At 41.4% G+C, this 20,616-nt stretch overlaps 1 protein-coding gene across 1 annotated transcript in view; it reads left to right on the top strand.

Annotated features, from left to right (window-relative positions):
* The window catches only part of LOC140007263 (uncharacterized), a 31,299-nt gene extending 11,007 nt beyond the window's left edge, over positions 1 to 20,292 (top strand). The window contains exons 4-7 of the mRNA XM_072049971.1: positions 94 to 277; positions 1,238 to 1,509; positions 10,762 to 10,953; positions 20,164 to 20,292. Coding sequence (XP_071906072.1) covers positions 94 to 277; positions 1,238 to 1,509; positions 10,762 to 10,953; positions 20,164 to 20,292 — 777 coding nt within the window. The remainder of the gene's footprint in view (positions 1 to 93; positions 278 to 1,237; positions 1,510 to 10,761; positions 10,954 to 20,163) is intronic.
* The last annotated feature ends 324 nt before the right edge of the window (positions 20,293 to 20,616 follow it).

Genomic DNA, 20,616 nt, shown 5'->3' with positions numbered 1-20,616 from the left:
GTAGGAGCCGTACTCATGCAAGGAGGGAGACCGATTGCCTACTTTAGTGAGAAATTAAATGGCGCGGTCCTCAACTATTCAACTTATGACAAGGAGATGTTTGCCCTTGTACGTGCTTTGGAGACATGGCAACACTACCTACGTGCCCGGGAATTCGTCATCAAAACTGACCATGAGTCTCTCAAGCACCTAAAAGGACAACAAAAGCTGAGCAAACGACATGCCCGATGGGTAGCCTTCATTGAGTCTTTTCCATACGTCATCAAATACAAAACAGGTAAGTCTAATGTCGTAGCTGACGCTTTATCTCGTAGACACATTTTGCTCACTGCTTTAGATGCTAAACTCCTAGGCTTTGAACTCATGAAGGAGTTGTATAAGAATGACTTGGATTTTGCGAACGCTTATGCGAATTGGGGAAAATCTGACTTTGAAAAATTCTTCGTACATGATGGGTTCTTATTTTATCTTACCAAGTTGTGCATTCCTCGAGGGTCCATACGTAACTTACTTATTCAGGAGTCACATAGTGGTGGACTAATGGGACACTTTGGTGTCACCAAGACATTAGTTGTATTGCAGGAACACTTCCATTGGCCTCGCATGCGCAAGAACGTGGAGAGAATTGTTGAAAGATGTGGCGTGTGCCACAAAGCTAAGTCTCGGGTCAACCCAAACGGTTTGTATACTCCTTTACCCATACCTCACCAACCTTGGGTTGACATTTCCATGGATTTCGTGCTTGGGTTACCTCGTTCAAAGCGTGGCCATGACTCTATATTTGTTGTGGTAGATAGGTTCTCCAAAATGGCTCACTTTATTGCATGTCATAAGACGGATGATGCTTTACACATTGCTGATTTATTCTTTAAAGAGGTTGTTCATTTGCATGGCATACCTAGGACTATAGTATCTGATAGAGATGTCAAGTTTTTGAGCTATTTTTGGAAATCTTTATGGGGTCGGTTGGGAACCAAACTGTTGTTCTCTACCTCTAGTCATCCTCAAACGGACGGACAAACTGAGGTAGTCAATAGGACTTTATCCACACTCCTACGTGCAATCATAAAGAAAAATATCAAGTCATGGGAGGAGTGTCTACCTCATGTTGAGTTTGCATACAATAGGGCTGTGCATAGTGCTACACAATTCTCGCCTTTTGAAGTTGTGTATGGTTTGAACCCCTTAACTCCCTTAGATTTGTTGCCATTACCTTCTTCTGAGCATATGAACTTAGATGGCAAGAAGAAAGCTGAGTTCGTGAGATCATTACATGACAAGGTTCGTACCAATATCGAGAGGAGGACGGCCCAATATGTCCAACAAGCTAATAAGCACAGGCGCAAGCTTGTCTTTGAACCAGGTGATTGGGTCTGGTTACATTTGCGCAAGGAGAGATTTCCAAACCAACGGAAAAGCAAGCTGTCACCAAGAGGAGATGGGCCTTTTCAAGTCATTGAGCGCATTAACGACAATGCATACCGCTTAGATCTGCCTGGTGAGTACAATGTTAGTGCTACATTCAATGTTGCTGATCTAAACCCATTTATTGCAGGGGACGAGTACGATTTGAGGGCAAATCCTTTTCAAGAGGAGGGGAATGATGCGATTGAGCACGAGACCCAAAGTGTACAAGTAGACCCTGTGAAGGTGCCCCTAGGCCCGGTGACACGAGCACGAGCTAAGAGATTCAAGGAGTCCCTCCAAGCCTTGGTACGTGCCATCCAAATCCAAGAGAAACCGGCCATTGAAGGAATTGAGTTGGAATATCCTTGCACGACTACCAAAATGCTGCTTACAATTGAAGATGCAAGTGTTCAAGCTCCAAATAGCGGGCTAAGCTGCGGTTAAGTACCCGAGGCCTGTGATCTATAGTTAGTTGGGCTAGCTTTCGGTCAAGTGAAGGCCCAAGGGGCTGGCCGAACTTTCCTTGTTATTTTTCCAGTTATTAGGTCTTAGTTACGGCTATTAATAGCCTCAAGCCGCATGTTACATTCAGTTTTTGAGAGTATTGAATAAAATTTCCAGAATTTCGTCCATTCCTTGTGGCAAATTCCCTTAGCTTGTGAAAGCTAAGTTGAACATCCTAGAGTTGATCCTAGGCTGTTCTTGACTTATCAATCAAGCACACATACTTGATTGTGGCGTCCTCTACCGTTAAATCTGTTCTTCAGTGGTCCAAGTTCAGATTCAACTCCATCAAATCTTCATCGTGTTCCTCTAGATCCGAAGTAGCTTCCGCGTCTCGCATCATCATCCCTCTTTATGTTGGTAAGGAGTAAATAAACATTTGGAATTTCAAATTGAAGAGGTATCATGTTTTAAAATAGTAAAATGGCCATGATATTCACCAAGCGGAAGTATATGAGTTCAAATGAAAAATAGCTTCTCGAACACTCTTCGAGAGCACCAAAGTAGTTTTCCATGAAATACGCCCAACTTGACACAAAACACATTTCAAAAACCACTCTAACCTACTCACATTACAAGGAAATCAACGGACGACATGTCCTCTTAAATTTTTCGCTTTCACCCTACAATCCAAAACCCAACCTTACAAGAATCAAACACAATCATACATTCAGTTTATAAACGAGAAAACACGTTTAATTAAACCACAATACCCTTCAATCAAAGCTAATTAGAAGCTCAAAAGCCAGCCATTAGAAAACCCCCAAATTAAACCCTAAAAACCGGAATTTATCCCCTCAAGCGGAAATTTTCCGCAAACAACCGCAATTAATGTATAAAGGTTCCATTTAACACTATTTTAGTCCATCAATCCAAGACCAATCCATGACTATCATATAAAATCAGAAAAATTCCCAATAAATCGGAAAATGGTCCAACTTGACTTTGAACCATAAAATCATCCATAATATAGCATCTTTACCCTTTACAAACCACTAATTAACCAACTTTAGAACAAAAAGGGGGTTTCTTAACAACTCACCTTATGAGTTCAAGAAAGGTAAAAACTTAAGGCTTCTCCTCAAAAAATAACTCTACTATCACCTTTAACCCACCTTAGCTAGCACTTATACGGAGTGGTTTGAAAATCCAACGGTGAAATCTCAAGATTTGAGTGAAAATAGAAGTTGGAAAATAAGAGTTTTCTCCCTTCTCTCAAAGACACACGGCTGAGCTGAGGAACAAATGAAGATATTTTGGGCCAAAAGTAGGATAAGAAGGAAGGAAACAGCCGGTCAAACCTCATGACTAACTGTGACACGTCACAATCCGGCCGGATTCTTGGCCGGATTCAGGGCAGTATCAAAAACCATTTTTTTTCAAAACCCCAAAACAATCCGGCCAGCAATCCGGCTAAGAACTGGCCGGATTTGGCCCTTCAGCTTTTTCACAAAATTTCTCCTCTTTTCTGAGTTCGATTGCCGTGCTCAACCGCATTTCCAACACATACACATATATACATATCTCATACACAAATACGCGAAATAACAAATTGGTTAACAAATTTTCACTTAAAAGGGGGAATAAGAATAAACCAAAAGGCTGAGAAAATGCGAAAGGTTTAGGGTTCTCACACTCTCCCTCCCTTAAGAAATTTCGTCCTCAAAATTTTTCCATTAACGGAATCCATCAAAATCTGAAATAACCAATGGCTTGTATGTGAGGACTCGTAAAAACTATTATTTTTAAGCCTAATTTATGGCTTAATAAATTATTTAATTGGATTTTTACCACGAGGAATATTTTCTAGTCTTATTAGACCTAAATACATGGTAATATAACTTCGTTATATTTTTAAAGTGACTCGTTTCAAAAATTAATTTCCTGGAGCGCGTTTAGTAAAAATAGTGAATAGTGCTTGGAGATTTTATCCGCGTGAGAGTGCAATAAGTTTGGAATATTGGAGACTTGTACTATGGTCCTAAAATAGGTAATCTTATGAATAAATACTCAAGTGATAGTTAGTAGTACAATCGTTATAAGAAATTTTCGGAGGTTTCGCGTTATAGCGTTAAAATTGACGGTACGCGTTTTCACACGCGCGACTTTATTTGAGGGACTTTAGACCCTTATTTCGGGACAATTAAGAGTGAATAATATTTACATGAATATAAGTGCATTAGAGGTTTAGTGCACTAGTGAACCAAACGCGCGAGAAAACGAGCCCTAACCGCGCCAAACGCACCCTAATGTGAGTTGACTAATGGGTAATTTGTGGCCACAAGTTAGTATCTTCTCTTGGAAGCTTAAAAATCTGATCACTCTCTCTCTCCTCCTTCCCAAGAGTGCCGACCAGCCCTCTCTCCCTCTCTAACTCCATTGTTTCAAAATTTTACTTCACAAATCCTACTCAAACCACCACCAAAACATCTCCAAATTCAACCAAACTTGCACCATACTTAGCTTAACACTAGGAGATCATTTTGAGCTGCAAAAGGGTGCTGGAAATCACGGTTTCTTGGAGCATTTTGAGGGCCAAAAATTCTGATCTAGTACATTAAGAAGGTATAATATGATCCATCACCTTAAACTTGATTTATAGTAGTAGATATGCATCTCTAAGTACTTGCATGTAAGTAGATGACTTGATATTGTTGGAAAAATGTGAAAGTGGGTTCTATGAACTCCCACTCTTGGGTTGTTGCTGATTTGATGATTAATGGTGGATATATTGTTGGTTTAGTGGTTAAAATGATGGATTAATGGTGTGTAATTGATAGGAACTTCATTGGGTGCAAGAAGCAAAAGTTCCCGATTTTGCCCCTGCCTTGTTCGGCCATTTTAAGACCAATTTTAAATGATCAAATGGCTTGAATTTGATGTTTATATGACGTATTAGATGTGTGAAAAATTTCATTGAAAAATAATGAGGTTTGGTTGGGCAAATGAATTTTTTTTGTGAAACTAGCAAATCTGGAAACTGTTCACGTATGGCTTTGACTAGCGGTAGTGTTTCGGCCATAACTCTGCCCTCGGATGTTGAAATCACGTGCCGTCAGTGGCGTTTGAAACTAGACATTCCAGGATTTAATTTGAGATAAAATGCACATTCTGATTCTTTGAGAGTGAGCCAAACCAAATGTTTTAAGATCGCTGTCCTGTTACTCTGTTCAACTGGAATGAAGTGATAAGGCAGCAAATTGATGCCCGATTTTGAACTAGTTGGGTGCCGAATTTTGAAATGATTTCTTCTGTGATATTATAGCCCTATGAATGCATTTTTCGACGACATAAACCATGCTGTGTTCTGAGTTAAATTGACTGAGTTGTGACAAAAACAAGAGGACTGCCCTGTTTTGGAAAAACCATAATACTTGGACTGGTTTGGGACAAAACCTGGGAGTGATCTTATTAATTGAAGTTTTTGATGCTAAACACTTACCAAAGGTATCATGGATGTTTCTTAGACCTTTATTTCACAAATGAACCATGGTTGGATAACTTTCTTCGTTAAACGATTTGAATTGGGAACAGAAAGTCAAAAGGCAGATTGCCTTAGAAATTCTCCTGAACTTTGGATGATTAATTAACTACCTTCCCGAAGGTATTTTTCCCTGAATTTTGATAGAGCGGTACCTTTCATAAAGGAGTAACATACTGCAAAATTTTATACCAATCCAAGTTCGTTTTGATACTTAGCTAAGGTTCCAATTTTGGAAACTCAAATCTGGAAATTGTTCACCAGACCTGAATTTTCCTAACTTCGAGCTACCGTATTTCGGTACTCGAAACTCCAATTCTCAATCCGCTTGTTCTGACCAAAACCTTACTTACACCTCTAATTGAGTTATAAGTTTCAAGAGCTAGTTTGGAACGAGTGAATTCTGCCAAATTTCCAAAGTTAACGAAAAACCAACCTTAGCTCAATCCTGAACATTCTGGAACAGTGATTTCAAGCTCATTTTTGAATACTTTCCACTTAGATTCATGGAAAAGTGTCTTCTAAGAACTTTTAACACTTTCCAAAAGGTTTCTAACGGTATAAAGTTTTCCAATTTTGGGCTTATATCGAGAGAGATACGAATTTTCAAAGATTTATAATAAAACTGAAAATTTTCAATTTTCAAGGCAAAGGAGTTTTTCCAAAAACTCTTAATTCTCTTAGATTACTCAAACGTTTTGCCCTCGATTTTCATGATAAAAACTTAATTAATATTGTACTTAATAAAACGCAAGTTGAATCTCGATTTACGAGTAATTGAGGTTCATTTTCGTGAAGTATTCTTTAGATTGTACTAGTGTACAATCTTCCTTGATAATTGGGATATTTGAGTGATTATCCACTATTATCTGCCCAGGTGCACACGAAGACCTTCAAGAGGATCTTACAGTGGACTTTTGAACTTCCAGAAAATAATTCTTATTGAATTGCTCGGTGAGTGTCAAGTGTGTGAATCCTTGATACTTGCTTATTTGTGGTAATTGTTGGAGATTTTAAAAATAATGGCGGGTGTGTACTTTATCACACTCGTTCTAATTTCAAATGAATGAAATGTATTGAATGAATGAATGAATGAAATGTATTGAATGAATGAATGAAATGCAATGGTATGTTATGACTACATACGTCGTTGGAGTGAACCTCCTCGACTTTCAAATGAATGGGGGACGCCCAAACTCATAGGCCGACCTTGGACTCGAGCCGGCAATGGGCCTGGTCGGGAACTTGGGCGAGCCATGAGATATATAAGCTCGACCTAATGAGAGGTCTTGCTTGGCATACTCGTGGAGTATCGCCTTATAAATGACTTGTGGGCCCTGGAGGTGTACGGTGGACGGAGGGAAGTAAGTGGTGATCTACGGAAATGGAAATACCGACCCGGTTGACGGAGGGTCATCGCGGGAAGGTATACGAATGGCATTGGCAGAGCGAGTGGAACTTAGCTCCTAAGAGCTACTATATCCTTGAATTGTTTCTGATTACTTTTCCTGCTCGAATGGTTGATTATTGAAATATCACGGTTTTATGTAATAAATTTGGGATTGCTATTTGAACAATGTGCTTGCATGTGTGTTCTTGGCCTCACGAGCGTTTAGCTCACCCTATAGTTTTGTTTTCCTTAACAGGACCAAATCTCGGAGAAGAATGGAGAAACCCTTCGTTGTTCTTTTGTTTAGAATTTCTACTATATTTTGGCTATGCCCTGGTTTGGGTTGTACTTTTGGAATTGAAATGTAAAAAAATTTGGGCCCTGACGTGTATTTAGAATTTAAGTCGTATTATGATTACCCGATGTACTGGTTACATGTTAAGTGACTTGTTAAGTTTGAATGCTTCCGCATTATTTGTATTCATGTTGCTCTCTTCGAAATGTTCGGTTTGGTTTTAAGTTGAATGGAATTGCTCGAGTCCTGGCGAGAGCTGGGCAGGCGTCCCGTGGATACCCTTTGGTTCGCCTTAGGGAGATGTGGGGGCGTCACATTGTACCTTCTACGTTCTCAAAAGAAACGAGAATCTTCATTCCACTCCCTTCTTCATTTGACGGTCCAGGGTTGGTCTTGGTTGGTTGTTGGGTTCCTTTCTTTTCACGCAATTGCACCGGGCAATTAGCAATCCGATGCTTGGCGCTCCCACAACGCAGACATCTTCCCCCTTTTTTCCAACAACCCACCTCAATATGATTGGGTTTTTCACAATAGCCACAAAATGGGAAAGGAATTGAGGTTTGATCTCCTTGTGAGATACCTCTCAGTAGTCCTTCTCCACTTGGGTTTCTGTGAGAACCCGTAAATCCCTAATAATTTTCTTAGGATTTTTCCCATTTAAAGGCATAGTTTTTGCATTTTCTGGCTTAGGAAAATTCTCCTGGTAAATTTTATGAGTAATTATAGTTTTTAGATGATTTTTCTAGTATTGGAGAGTTTTTGAAAAATTACGAGTATATAATGGACGTGGGACCCACTAGTGCGAAAAGTTCGGAAAAATTCGGCCAATTAGGTTAAATTCCGGATACTGTGTGAAATTTATCGGGTGTTAAGAGATAAGTAGAGAAGGTGATTTGATTGATGTGAGAAGGAACCAAGTGATAAAGATGCATTTATGAAGTGCCAAGTGTCACTATATCCTTGGTTGGACACTATTCACCCTTTTTGACTTTTACCATTGAGTTAAATATCTCCAAAAAAATCACTAAAATTCACTCTTTTCTTCTCCTCCATGGCCGGTTCTCTCTTGAGCAAAGAAGAAAGAAACTCTTCAACATTTTAGCTTCCATTTAGCTCAATCTTCCAAAACCAATCACATAAATTAGTTTCTACTCCATAAAATCCCTTCCTTTGGTGCTAGTAAGTGTTTTTGTGGAAGTGTTCAAGGAAGCTAAGGTGTTCTACAACTCCTTTTCTCTTGTTTACTAGGTAAGTGGTGCTTGAACTTCCTCCTACACCTAATGATGCTTAATTTGTGCCTAGTGGTGGCTAAAGTGCTGAAATTTGTGGTTTATTTCTTGGTTTGAGATGAATTGGTGAAGTTTTTATTTTATTGATGAATTTTCTGGTTTAATGTGATCATGATGTTGTGGTTATTTATGATAGTTGGTAATGAGGGGTAATGACTCTAGTAGGTGTAAATGATTGGTAATTGCAACCAATTTTGGGTTTGGAAGGAATTTGAGGATGTTAGGGTTTCATAACCCCCTTTTCTGTCCGGTTTTGTATCATATGGTTAGAGGCCGAATTGGCATTTCCTTAAAACATGAAAGTTGTAGGTATTTATGTGTTTGAGGTGCCTGTAAAATTTCAGGTCATTTGGAGTAGTGTAGAGTGAGATATGTCGATTTTACTGTTGCTATTCTGGGTTGATCAGAATGTGCGAACTGCGCTTGTAATCGTCTGTTTTGACTGGAATTGCTTTGGATTTGGATGTTGGTGTCTTCTGATGAAATATGGCTGGATGTATTGGCTACCGCATGCCTTTGGAATCAATCCATTTGGACCTGTATAGACTGAGTTGGACTAATTACAGCATAGTGTGATTTGTAAACCTGCAATTACGGTTCTGGTTTGGTATTCTGCATTTTTGACCTAGTTGTGCTAGGATTTGGACTGAGTGACCTTCTACATTGTTGTAGCCCTGTCTTTTAGCTTCGAGATGGTGGGTCTTACACTCTCATCCGATAAGCATAGCGCATTTTGTGCCATTACCGCATAAGGAGGCCAAAACTGTTTTGTTGTTAGGGCTAATATAGTTACATTTCCTGATTTTCTGGTTTGCTATCATGCTTATATATGCATATGAAACCCTATTGGGGTTGTGATTGGCATGACTTTATGACTCGTTGTCGAGTCTCATGGTATTTGTTTACGTGTTCTAGGGCGTGACGTTAGTGCACGACGTACTTTGGACGGCGGTGCATGAAACCTCACCTACGTGAGTGGTGAGTATACTACTCACTTGGATGTTTATAATGTGGCTTTGCTATATGTGATTGTGATGCCTTGAAGGCTTGTTTGGCTATTGGAAATGATTAGGGTAAGGGTGTACTTGACCGCCCTCATTCCTTTTATTCCTGTGAATGACTGTTTACCGTTTCACTGTATTACTGTACTTGCTATATGAGTTATTGGATTTCATTCATGGGATATTGTTTGGGTGTCGGTTGGACGAGTATCCAACGGCCCTACTGTATTACTGAGCTCGACCCCGTTGGTAGTCACTTGAATCGAGCCAGCGAGGGCTTGGTCGTGAAAATTGACTAGCCACGGGGACTGAAATGGGAATCTTGTGGTAATGAGACCCTTGGTTCCGATGTACTCGAGTATCACCTAAAGTTACTGCTTGGAGTGCGGGCCCGGTTGGGGTATGTTGGGTGGAAGGAATGGAAGTAAAGTGAGGTCTACGGTTTGGTACTTTTAACATTGACGGAGGGTCAATGAGGTTGGATCAAGAATATAAGCGAGGAAATGGGCTCTTGAGAGCCGTCCGTATCCTTTTACCGTTTTGTTTCATTCCTTAATTGTGTACTTTAATTGAAAGGACATGCTATATGCTCTTTGTTGCTTATGTGGTAGTAACTCACTGGGCTTAAGCTCATTCCGTTCCATTTGTTTTCCTTACAGGAAAATGATCACTTTTGGAAAGGTTGTACTAGCAAGTTGAGCTCATGTAAATGTATCTTTTGAATAGCTCTTTGAATGAAACCCTAATGTGTATTGGGTTCGTTTTCTTCTGATTGGCAAACCAAACATGTATATTCATGATGAATGGTTTTTGTGGCATGCCATTTGGTTGTAAATGTTGAATTTCAATGTATGTATATGTTGGATTGATGTTTGGTTGAACTCCGGATTTTGACGTGGCCGGTACTGTTCATCATCGGCTTCGATTTTCATTTTTTTTTATTTTGTGATTTTGGCTTGTTTGCGCGCATTGGTATGTTCCGGAACGTAATGGATGGACGTATACTGATTCGTTAGTCCTGGCGAGAGCTGGGCAGGTAGTCCGGTAGCCCCTTTGGTTCGCCTTAGGGGAAGGTGGGGCTGTCACAGGTGGTATCAGAGCCTAGGTTTGAATTAGCTTGGGTGTTATAGGACTGCTTGATTTGAGGATTTGTTGTTTATGGCCTGTAAGCTTATATTTATGGTTAATTGTTCTTGTGGTGTAGGATGGCCGGACAGGGTGACCCTAGTACTAGTCCTTCGGGAGTGAGACCTCGCAGAGCACTCCCCGTGATCCCATATCAGATACGGCCAGGAGGGGCCGTTATTCGTTAGAGCCCATCTAACCGTCTCCGACGGTGCGCGTGTAAAGAGAAGTATGCCTATCCGAACGCTCTCGTGTTTGCTCTGGACAAGGAGCGTAAGGTGTTGGCTAGAGAGAATGCTCGACTTGAGGTCGAGGCGATCCAGGATAGGGCGACCAACGAGAAGCAAGCTGCACGTATTACAGAGATAGAATACGACGTGCTTGAGGTCGAAAATAGGGTTGACGACCTCTGCGCTCAACTGAGGGAGGCACGAGAGCGCGAGATTAAGCGAGCTCGTAAGGTCAGGGGTCGCGCTGAGTCGATCCTTAATCTTTGTGATGATGGCCTTGAGGAGTATAGCGATGAGGCTTCGTGTGCGGGGGCCGAAGCTAGGGAGGAGTCTACCCCGTCGCCTGGGTCCCAGACCCCGGCAACTGACTAGGCCTTGACTTCTAGGCTTCTTTTGGGATAGTTTGGTGGTTTTTGTATGTACATAGGGATAGGGATAGAGCCTTAGCTAATCGTTTTGGTTGTTGGATTAGCTACGTGTAAATTTCTTTTGATATGGCCATTCCTCGGGGGATCGTCTATGTTTTTCTGACTTGCCTGTACATGACTCGACTGATTGTATATATGTGTGTGGCTTGATCTTGCTTGGCTTGTATATATGTTTGTGATCATGTTTGCAATGTATAAATATGTGTTATGTGAAAGTTTCGAGTGTTACTTACATGCCTTGTTACTACTTTGGTTTAGTACTCTTGTCTAGACCAAGTAAAACTTATGGAAGGTACTGGAGTGGTCGGGGACGTGGGCGCGGAACTAGACAACCCACACCGGTTAGGGGTACGGGGGAAACCTCGACTGGACCCGATCTTGAACCACAAGCCGACCCTAATGTGCAAATAGCTGCTGCTATGCAGCAAATGACAAACCTGCTAGCACAAGTAGTGCAGCAACAAGCCCAGAAATCCTGGAAACCCTAATCCTGGAAACCCCGGAAACCCTGGCCATCATATCGAGAGCGAAGATAGAGCTCTCGAACGTTTTCAAAAGTTTGCTCCACCGAAGTTTGTTGGGGGACCCGATCCGGATGTTGCCGAGAGGTGGCTTGAAAAGATGGTTGACATATTTGTAGCCCTACACTACCCTGATGAACGGCATGTGACTTTTGCCGTGTTTCAACTTGAGGGGGCAGCCCGTTCCTGGTGGAACGTAATTAGACAGAAATGGGAAAGGGAGCAGACACCCAGGACTTGGGTGAACTTCATTAGAGAGTTTAATGCAAAGTTTTTCCCTCCTCTAGTCCAGGAGAGGAAGGAGGACGAGTTTATTAGGCTTCGCCAAGGGACTCAAACTGTGGCGGAATATGAGAGTCAGTTCACCCGCCTGTCCAAGTTTGCACCTGAGTTAATCATGACTGAGCAAAGACGGATTAGGCGCTTTATTCAGGGTTTGAATGTTGAGATCCAGAAAGACCTCGCCGTGGCTCAAATCAATGTGTTCAGCGAGGTTGTGGAAAAGGCTCAACGAGCTGAGAGTGCACGGTTGCAAGTCCGGAACTTCCAGGCTAAGAAGCGTGGCTTCCCTGGGAGTAGCTCTGGACAGGGTGAAAAGAGTACTCCCTCTAAATTTGGACGAGGAACGGGTGGTGGTCGACATTTTGGTTCAAGCAGAGGGACTCCATTCAGGGGTGGTCAAGCTGGGCGAGGACAAAGGGGAAATGCTCAGAGTGGCTCGGTTTCAGCATCTCGCGGTCCCTGCGGGCATTGCGGGAAGTCAAACCACAACGAAGATAACTGCTGGAGGAAACAGGGTAAATGTCTGCGATGTGGAAGCGCAGACCACCAATTGGCTACTTGCCCGGTCCTGAAACAAGATGGAAAAGGAAGCCAACTACCGCCGAGGACCAATACTGGACCAGCCAAGGGAGATGGGTCCAAACCTAAAATGCCGGCTAGGGTGTACTCTATAGAGCCCCATCAGGTCCCAGAGTCTTCGGAGGTCGTAGAAGGTACGATCCCTATTTTCCACCGTTTTGCCAAAGTTTTAATTGATCCTGGTGCCATTCATTCGTTTGTTAACCCTGATTTCATGTGTGGCATCGATATAAAACCTGCTAGTTTACCATATGACCTAGAAGTTAGTACACCTACGGGAAATCAACGTTTGGTGACTAGTATGGTTTATAGGGATTGTGATGTATGGGTAGGTGAAAGGAGATTTTTAGGAGACCTGATTAGCTTATCCATTAAGGGGTATGATGTGATTTTGGGTATGGACTGGCTAGCTAAATATAACGCCCAACTGGATTGTAAAACGAAAATAGTAGAATTTCGCATTCCTGGCGAGGCAACCTTAAGGTTGGATATAAGGGGTAGGTTAGCCTCATCTGCTTTAATTTCGGGCATCCGAGCTAGGAAACTGATAAGTAGAGGGGCGCAAGGATTTTTGGCCTTTTTGATTAACACCCCTACGGATAAATTAAAGGTGGAAGACGTGGCCGTAATGAGGGAATTTCCGGATGTATTCCCTGATGAGTTAGTAGCCTTACCTCCAGAACGGGAGATAGAATTCCGAATAGACCTGTTACCTGGAACTTCACCTATCTCAAAAACCCCTTACCGAATGGCGCCTGCAGAACTTAAGGAGCTTAAGCTGCAATTACAAGATCTTTTGGAGCGGGGATTCATTCACGAGAGTGGGTCTCCTTGGGGGGCTCCTGTCCTATTCGTGAAGAAAAAGGACGGAACCTTGAGGATGTGTATTGACTATCGGGGTCTAAACAACGTAACAATCAAGAATAAATATCCACTGCCCCATATCGACGAGTTGTTTGACCAGCTGCAAGGAGCAGTGGTTTTTTCAAAGTTGGACCTCCGACAAGGATATTATCAGTTGTTAATTAGGAAGGAGGATATTCCGAAAACTGCTTTCAACTCGAGATACGGGCATTACAAGTTCGCCGTTATGCCCTTTGGACTGACCAATGCTCCCGCCGCCTTTATGGACCTAATGCATAGGGTTTTTAAACCCTATCTAGACCGATTTGTTGTTGTGTTCATCGATGACATTTTGGTCTACTCTAAGACACGCGAGGAGCATGAGGAGCATTTGAGAGTGGTGTTGCAGACGTTAAGGGAACATCAGTTGTACGCTAAGTTTAGTAAATGCGAGTTCTGATTGGAGAAAGTAGCATTCCTAGGACACGTAATCTCCCACGAAGGCATTTCGGTGGACCCGGCGAAGGTAGAGGCCGTGACAAATTGGAAGAGGCCAGAAAATCCCACGGAAATTCGCAGCTTTCTAGGGCTAGCTGGGTACTACCGAAGGTTCATTAAAGATTTCTCTAAATTAGCAGGACCTTTAACTGACCTGACGAAGAAGCATGGTCGATTTGTCTGGAACGCTCGATGCGAAACAAGTTTTCAGGAACTAAAGAGAAGATTGACCATGGCTCCAGTGCTAGTTTTGCCAAATGGAGTGGACGGGTTTGCGGTGTATGCCGACGCATCGCGAGAAGGATTGGGGTGCGTATTGATGCAGAACCGGAATGTGATTTCTTTCGCCTCTAGGAAATTGAAGCTTCACGAGCAGAACTACCCGACTCACGATCTGGAACTAGCTGCAGTTGTCTTTGCACTGAAAAAGTGGAGGCATTACCTATATGGGGTGACCTTCGAAGTGTATTCGGATCACAAAAGTCTTAGGTACCTTTTCTCCCAGAAGGAATTGAACATGAGGCAACGAAGGTGGATGAAATTCCTGGAAGATTACGACTGCACAATCAATTACCATCGAGGAAAGGCAAATGTGGTAGCTGATGCCTTGAGTCGTAAGGTGCAAGTAGCAGGGTTGATGATTAAGGAGTGGGATTTATTAGAATCCGTGTGTGAGTGGAGACCCTGTCTTGAGGGTCATAAGGTGATATTTAGTAATGTTAGGGTAACCTCCACTCTACTGGAACGTATTAAAGAGGCGCAAGGCGAAAATTTGATGGTACGGAAGTGGAGAGAGAAAGTGGAAAAAGGTGAAACTACGGACTTCAATTTAAGTCCTGAGGGCATTTTGAAGTATCGAAACCGAATAGTGGTACCAAAGGATGAGTCGTTGAAAGCAGAGATTCTGGAGGAAGCTCATCGGTCTAAGTATACAATCCATCCGGGCAGCAGAAAAATGTATCAGGACCTGAAAGGAACCTATTGGTGGGACAATATGAAAAAGGAAATCGCTCAATACGTACAAAAGTGTCTCGTTTGCCAACAGGTGAAAGCCGAACATCAAAAACCATCGGGTTTGTTACAACCCTTGGAGATACCCGAATGGAAGTGAGAAAACATCACCATGGACTTCGTTTCAGGTTTACCGAGAACGCAAAGAGGACATGATGCCGTTTGGGTGATCGTGGATCGATTAACCAAATCGGCCCATTTCTTGCCGGTGAACATGAAGTATTCAATGGACAAGTTGGCCCGACTGTACATGGACGAGATAGTAAGACTACACGGTGTTCCTGTGAGCATCGTCTCCGACCGGGATCCACGGTTTGTATCTCGGTTTTGGCAGAAGTTTCAAGAAATCATGGGGACGAAACTCAATTTGAGCACGACCTATCATCCGCAGACGGATGGCCAGTCAGAACGGACGATTCAAACGCTCGAGGACATGCTACGAACGTGCATTTTGGACTTTGGAGGCAACTGGGATCAGCACATGACCTTGGTAGAGTTTCCGTACAACAACAGCTTCCATTCGTCAATTCAAATGGCTCCGTACGAAATCCTCTACGGACGCAAGTGCCGGTCGCCGATTTACTGGGATGAAGTTGGCGAAAAAAAAGCACTAGACCCAGCAACTATTCCATGGATGGAAGAGGCTCAAGAGAAGGTCAAGTTGATACGGCAACGAATCCAAACAGCTCAAAGTCGACAAAAGAGCTACGCAGATAATCGAAGAAAAGACTTGGAGTTTGAAGTTGGAGATCATGTATTTCTCAAGATCACACCCTTACGAAGTATCACAGCGGGCAAAGGAAAGAAACTTCAACCGCGGTACGTCGGACCCTACAAGATCCTTCAGAGGGTAGGAGTGGTCGCGTATCGATTGGAACTGCCATCCAGTCTCCCTCGAATCCACGATGTGTTGTGGCGACCCCACTTCCCCCTGAGGCGAACCAAAGGGTTGGCGGGCCGTCTGCCCAACTCTCGCCAGGACTCACGCAAGCATTCTAGCCCAAATCCTTTCAAGGATAACTTAATTTATTACAAAAACAAGTTTTCTCGAATGGAGTCATCCTTAAAGTCACAGAATCTTCAAAGATAGCGATGATGAAATCGCCAGTCGAGGCCCTTAAACGTCCTACGTGCTACTTATCAAAGTACAAAGTCATCGCAAACCGTATAGATAAAATTCATAAATCCATAATACAACTTACAAGCCAAGTAATCGAATTAAGGTTACACATTTTCCAGCTTCAAGTGGCAATCCAAAGGAAAAGTGAATTATTTCAAATAACACATTACAGTCCACATAATAAGTTATAATATTCAAATACAATTCAAAAAGGAAAACATAAGTAAGCTTCCAGCTTTCAGTTTCCAGAACCTGTTAAGGAAAACAATAAACGTGGGGTGAGCTAAAGCTCAGTGGTGCCCCAAAACATGCAATCACATAAATCAAACAGCGGTTAATAATTTAAATCAAATCGAAACAGTTAGGAAAGCGTGTAACAGCACAAGGTAGGATACAAGGGCTCTCAGGAGCCATTTTCCACGCTTGATCAGATATCATCGTAGTTGACCCTCCGTCAACTTTCCCTACTTAATTTCCATGTAGATACACTTATTTTAATCCTAACCCGTCACCGTTCATACCTCTGCTTTGGGCCCAAACTTCATCTACCGACGCAGTATACTCGAGATATACCCGTAATAAATTTGTCGAGGGATTCACCCAACGACGTTTTGGTAGTTGGATTCAGATGTCGAGGGATTCACCCAACGACGCAACTACAGATTCAGATGTTATGGTAGTTGGATTCAGATGTCGAGGAATTCACCCAGCGACGCAACTACATTTAGATTCATTAGAAAATGTTTCACACATGTCACCACTCGAACGGCTAGTGCGATAAAGTACACACTGCTCACTTCGATGGATCAAAATCATTTATTGCATTTTGACAATTATCACATAGCGAATTGATAAAGCGCTTAACCACATAACATAGAACAAGCAGGGACACTCACCAAGAGTGAAGTTCAGATATTGGATTGAGGATCGAGTTCCGCGTCCTCGTAAAATCCTAGAATATCAGAATTTAAGCCATAAGTTTTCTATTGGAACTGTTGGCTTGCGCATGTAGAGTTTTCTAGCATGTTGCTAGTTTATTTTTTTCAAAATATTTTACTTGGAATCGAGCTTGTGAGAACCGTACAATATTTCTTATAAGATTTCTGGAATGCTTTTCCTCGAAGAAAATACTATTATTATTTTCTTAAAATAAGTCGGCAAGATAATTAATATCAAGGCTAAAAGTAAACCTTAAAAAAAAATGTTCATTGGAGTGGTTGTGCCTACAAAATCTTTGCTAAGGCTTTAGGGTAAGGTCTATTGAAAAATGTTGCTAGAATAAGGTTTTTCTTTTCTTCTTGCCAAGCAGGTTTCTACGTTTAAAACCAAAGTGATCGAGTTTCACCTTTCAAATTTTCCTTAGTTCCGACTAGCCTTAAATGATTTATAAAGAACGAAGGAATTTGGAACAAAACTAAGGTTTTGAGTCTGGGAGAATCATTTTCCCAAATTGATAAGGCTAGTCTAACTTAAGGAATAAAAGTCATGTTGCCCAAGTTTCTAAGGCAAAAATAGTAGACACTATGTTTAGCAATACGATGCTAAATCTGTACCGTTCGAGACTTAAGGAAAAATATTTTTCATTTACTTAGTCAAGCGTTTACTTGGAGTCACAAGGTCGGTACAACTTCTCACATTTTCGATTCCAATCCAAAATCTCATTTCCTCAATATTGCACAACTAGAATTTAAACAGTAATAACACTAGGGCTCGTCAATTCTTAGCCCTGTGTTCCAACAAATTTATATCTAAGCATAAGCAGGAAAATTTACCAAGGCTTCGTCAATACTTAGCACTTGGTAATCAGTACTTATATCAACTCACAGTTTCACAAAATAGTAGCACAGATTTCTAAACAATTTCAGCAATTCAGTTATCCATGCAGGGTGGGAATTCATAGTGCCCACCACCAACCAATTTCCAATAAATCAACCATCAATTCAAAAGTGGGAATTCGTAGAGCCCACCGTCAACAATTTCGACACATGATGCTCCAATGAAAATAATGTCGACCATTAGCTTTGCGAACATTGGAATACGAGTAGAAATTGTTTCACTAGCCAGGCTTAAGCATACGTTTAGCAAGTACCTTCTTACCCTCTAATTCTTTGTAAAATTCAGGAACACCCTAGGGTCAAACCACAATTCAGTCAAGAGTTTGAACCACTAGTAATATAAGGTCTCAATCCGATTTCAAGTTGAGATTTAAAATGAAACAGGTCATTCATGCCAAACAGTTTACTTTGAAAATTCACCGACAGTAGTACACATGGAGTAAAAATACGAAATTTCTACAGGGCGAAGATCTATGATTCTAGTTTCAAATGCCGCTGACGGCGCCTTAAACGGATTTTCCTACACCAAGATATAACCGTTTTATCGAGACTGGTCAGGGACTTCCGAAAATCTGGAGTTTCATTTTTCACTTATGAAAAACTCCTTTTTCTTTTCTTTTCACACCAAAAGTTTTTATTCAAACCATCGTACATTTCTTATAGGGCTCCAAAACAACATCTTCCAAGCATCATTTTTCAAGAAAAATTTCCAAGAACCAAGCAAATTTTCAACTCAATTCTCGGTTGTCTCAACGAAAATTCCAGCAATTGTATACTAGCGTTTTTTGGTTTCAGCTTTATATGTACTAATTGGTTCATTGCTGAACAAATTGTATATCTTAAAATTTGTATCTCTTATGAAATTCTGAGCCACCATAATCCAAGGAAATAAAATAAATTTCCAGAAACAACTTGAAATTTTCCAACGATATTGAAATTCTGGTTCATACCCCTTCGGCTATCACCCAAAATTTCCAGCAACCCATCTACTTTAGTTCGAATTTTTCCCTTGGTTTAATCATGGTGTTAGTTACTCAAATTCAGCATTTAAACACATAGCAAGATAATGAACATTTCCAGATTAAGAGTTGAATTTAAACCATGGTTACAAACCCCAAAATTTCCAGAAATTTTTCTGTTTGGTCCGGATGATCTTGCTTTAAGGCAGATTGCACTTTTGAATTTTTATTCCTCTGTTTTAACAACTAATTAGCTACATGCAGGGCCTAAGTACTTATTATTAGCTATATAATTATGATTATAAGCCCAAATTACAAAAATCAAAACCAATTTAAGCTGCACTACCCCAAGCAAGCTCACGGCAAAATTTTCTAGCCAAGACAGAATTTTCCACAGCTTTGTTTTCACCATTTGATTGCGAAATTTAACACATGCAAGACTCTAATCCTGATAATCATCCAAAATCCAGTTAGATAAACATCATTCATGCTCAGATTGTCCAATTCAAACCCATTCAGCAGCCAAAATAAAACAAGTGCATCAAGCTCACAGCAGGAGCTTTATAGCTAACCAAATTTTTTTTTTTTTTGTAGGCCTTCACTATGCCATCCGAAGGTACAATCAGCATGCAAAATAGAAATCATCACATTTTCATATGACTAAATCCACTTAAGTGCTCAAATCGTCACAGGAAATCAGAATTGGAGTGCGTTATCATCTCAGCTTTCGGATGGTACCTCATCATTCAAAACAGAATTTTCTAATGATTCCATTCAACTTCCGAATGCTCTAACATCACATACATATTACTAGATAACTCCAACTACCTCAGATTAATCCTAAAATGATCCAGAAATTACCTCACCACTAGTCAAGCTTTCACACGAAAATCTGGAAAATGTTTTCCTCCTCTCGGCTCACAAGCACGTGACAGGGTAGTGGTCCTGGTTCAGTGGGTTGCGGCTGGAATTGGCGAGGTGCAGAGTGGTTAAGGTTGCAGTTGTGATGTTGGTCTGAGGTTATCGAAGGTGGTGATGGTTCTCTGGTTTCTCCCTCAGCTTACGGACAAGACAAAAGGGAAATGCAACTCGCGGATAGCACCAGAATTGGAATTTGCAGCTCTCAACTTCCTCCCTCACTCTCGGCTATATGGTGCAGCTCAAACTTTTCTCTTCATTCTCGGTCGATGATAACCAAGTGAAGGTGGGGTGTTTTGGTATGTGGAATGGACTGAGTGAAGTATTGCCGTGGTTATTGAAACATATGTGGACAGAATTTGTGGAGTGTGCGAATTGTTTTGCTTGTGGAAGTGGTGATGGTCTTGATTGGTGGATGTTGCGGTGCTGCCTTGGTTGTCTGTTCAGTTTGTGGCTGTGAATGGAAAGGGTTGTATGGTGTTGGCTCAGTTGGGGTGTGGCCGAGCTTTGTGTGCTGCAGTGGAGAAGAGTTGTGGAGTTTGTGAGTTTTTTGATTGGCTAAGTGGGCGGCAATGAAAGGTTGTAAGAGGGAGTGTTTGGCCGTGCATGATGATGGTTGTGGTATAGTGGAGATTTGGTGAATTGCGAAGGGCATTTTGGTCCTTTCACTTGGCCCCCTAACCTCTTCTTAATCCTCAATTCTATCTTAATTTCAACAATTGTCCCCAATTGTGATTTGATGGTCTAATATACGTTAGTATACTTAAACCGTTTTATCGAATCTTTATCGTTTACTATTTGGTATTAAGGTTCCTACATTCTTACTTTATTAATTCCTTATTAAAATCAAGTTTGACCTTGTAATAAAAATCTAACATTTATCGTTGGCACTAAACAGAA

This window comes from Coffea arabica, chromosome 5c, assembly GCF_036785885.1.
Source record: "Coffea arabica cultivar ET-39 chromosome 5c, Coffea Arabica ET-39 HiFi, whole genome shotgun sequence".
NCBI lineage: Eukaryota > Viridiplantae > Streptophyta > Magnoliopsida > Gentianales > Rubiaceae > Coffea > Coffea arabica.
This window is presented reverse-complemented; position numbering and strand designations above follow the sequence as displayed.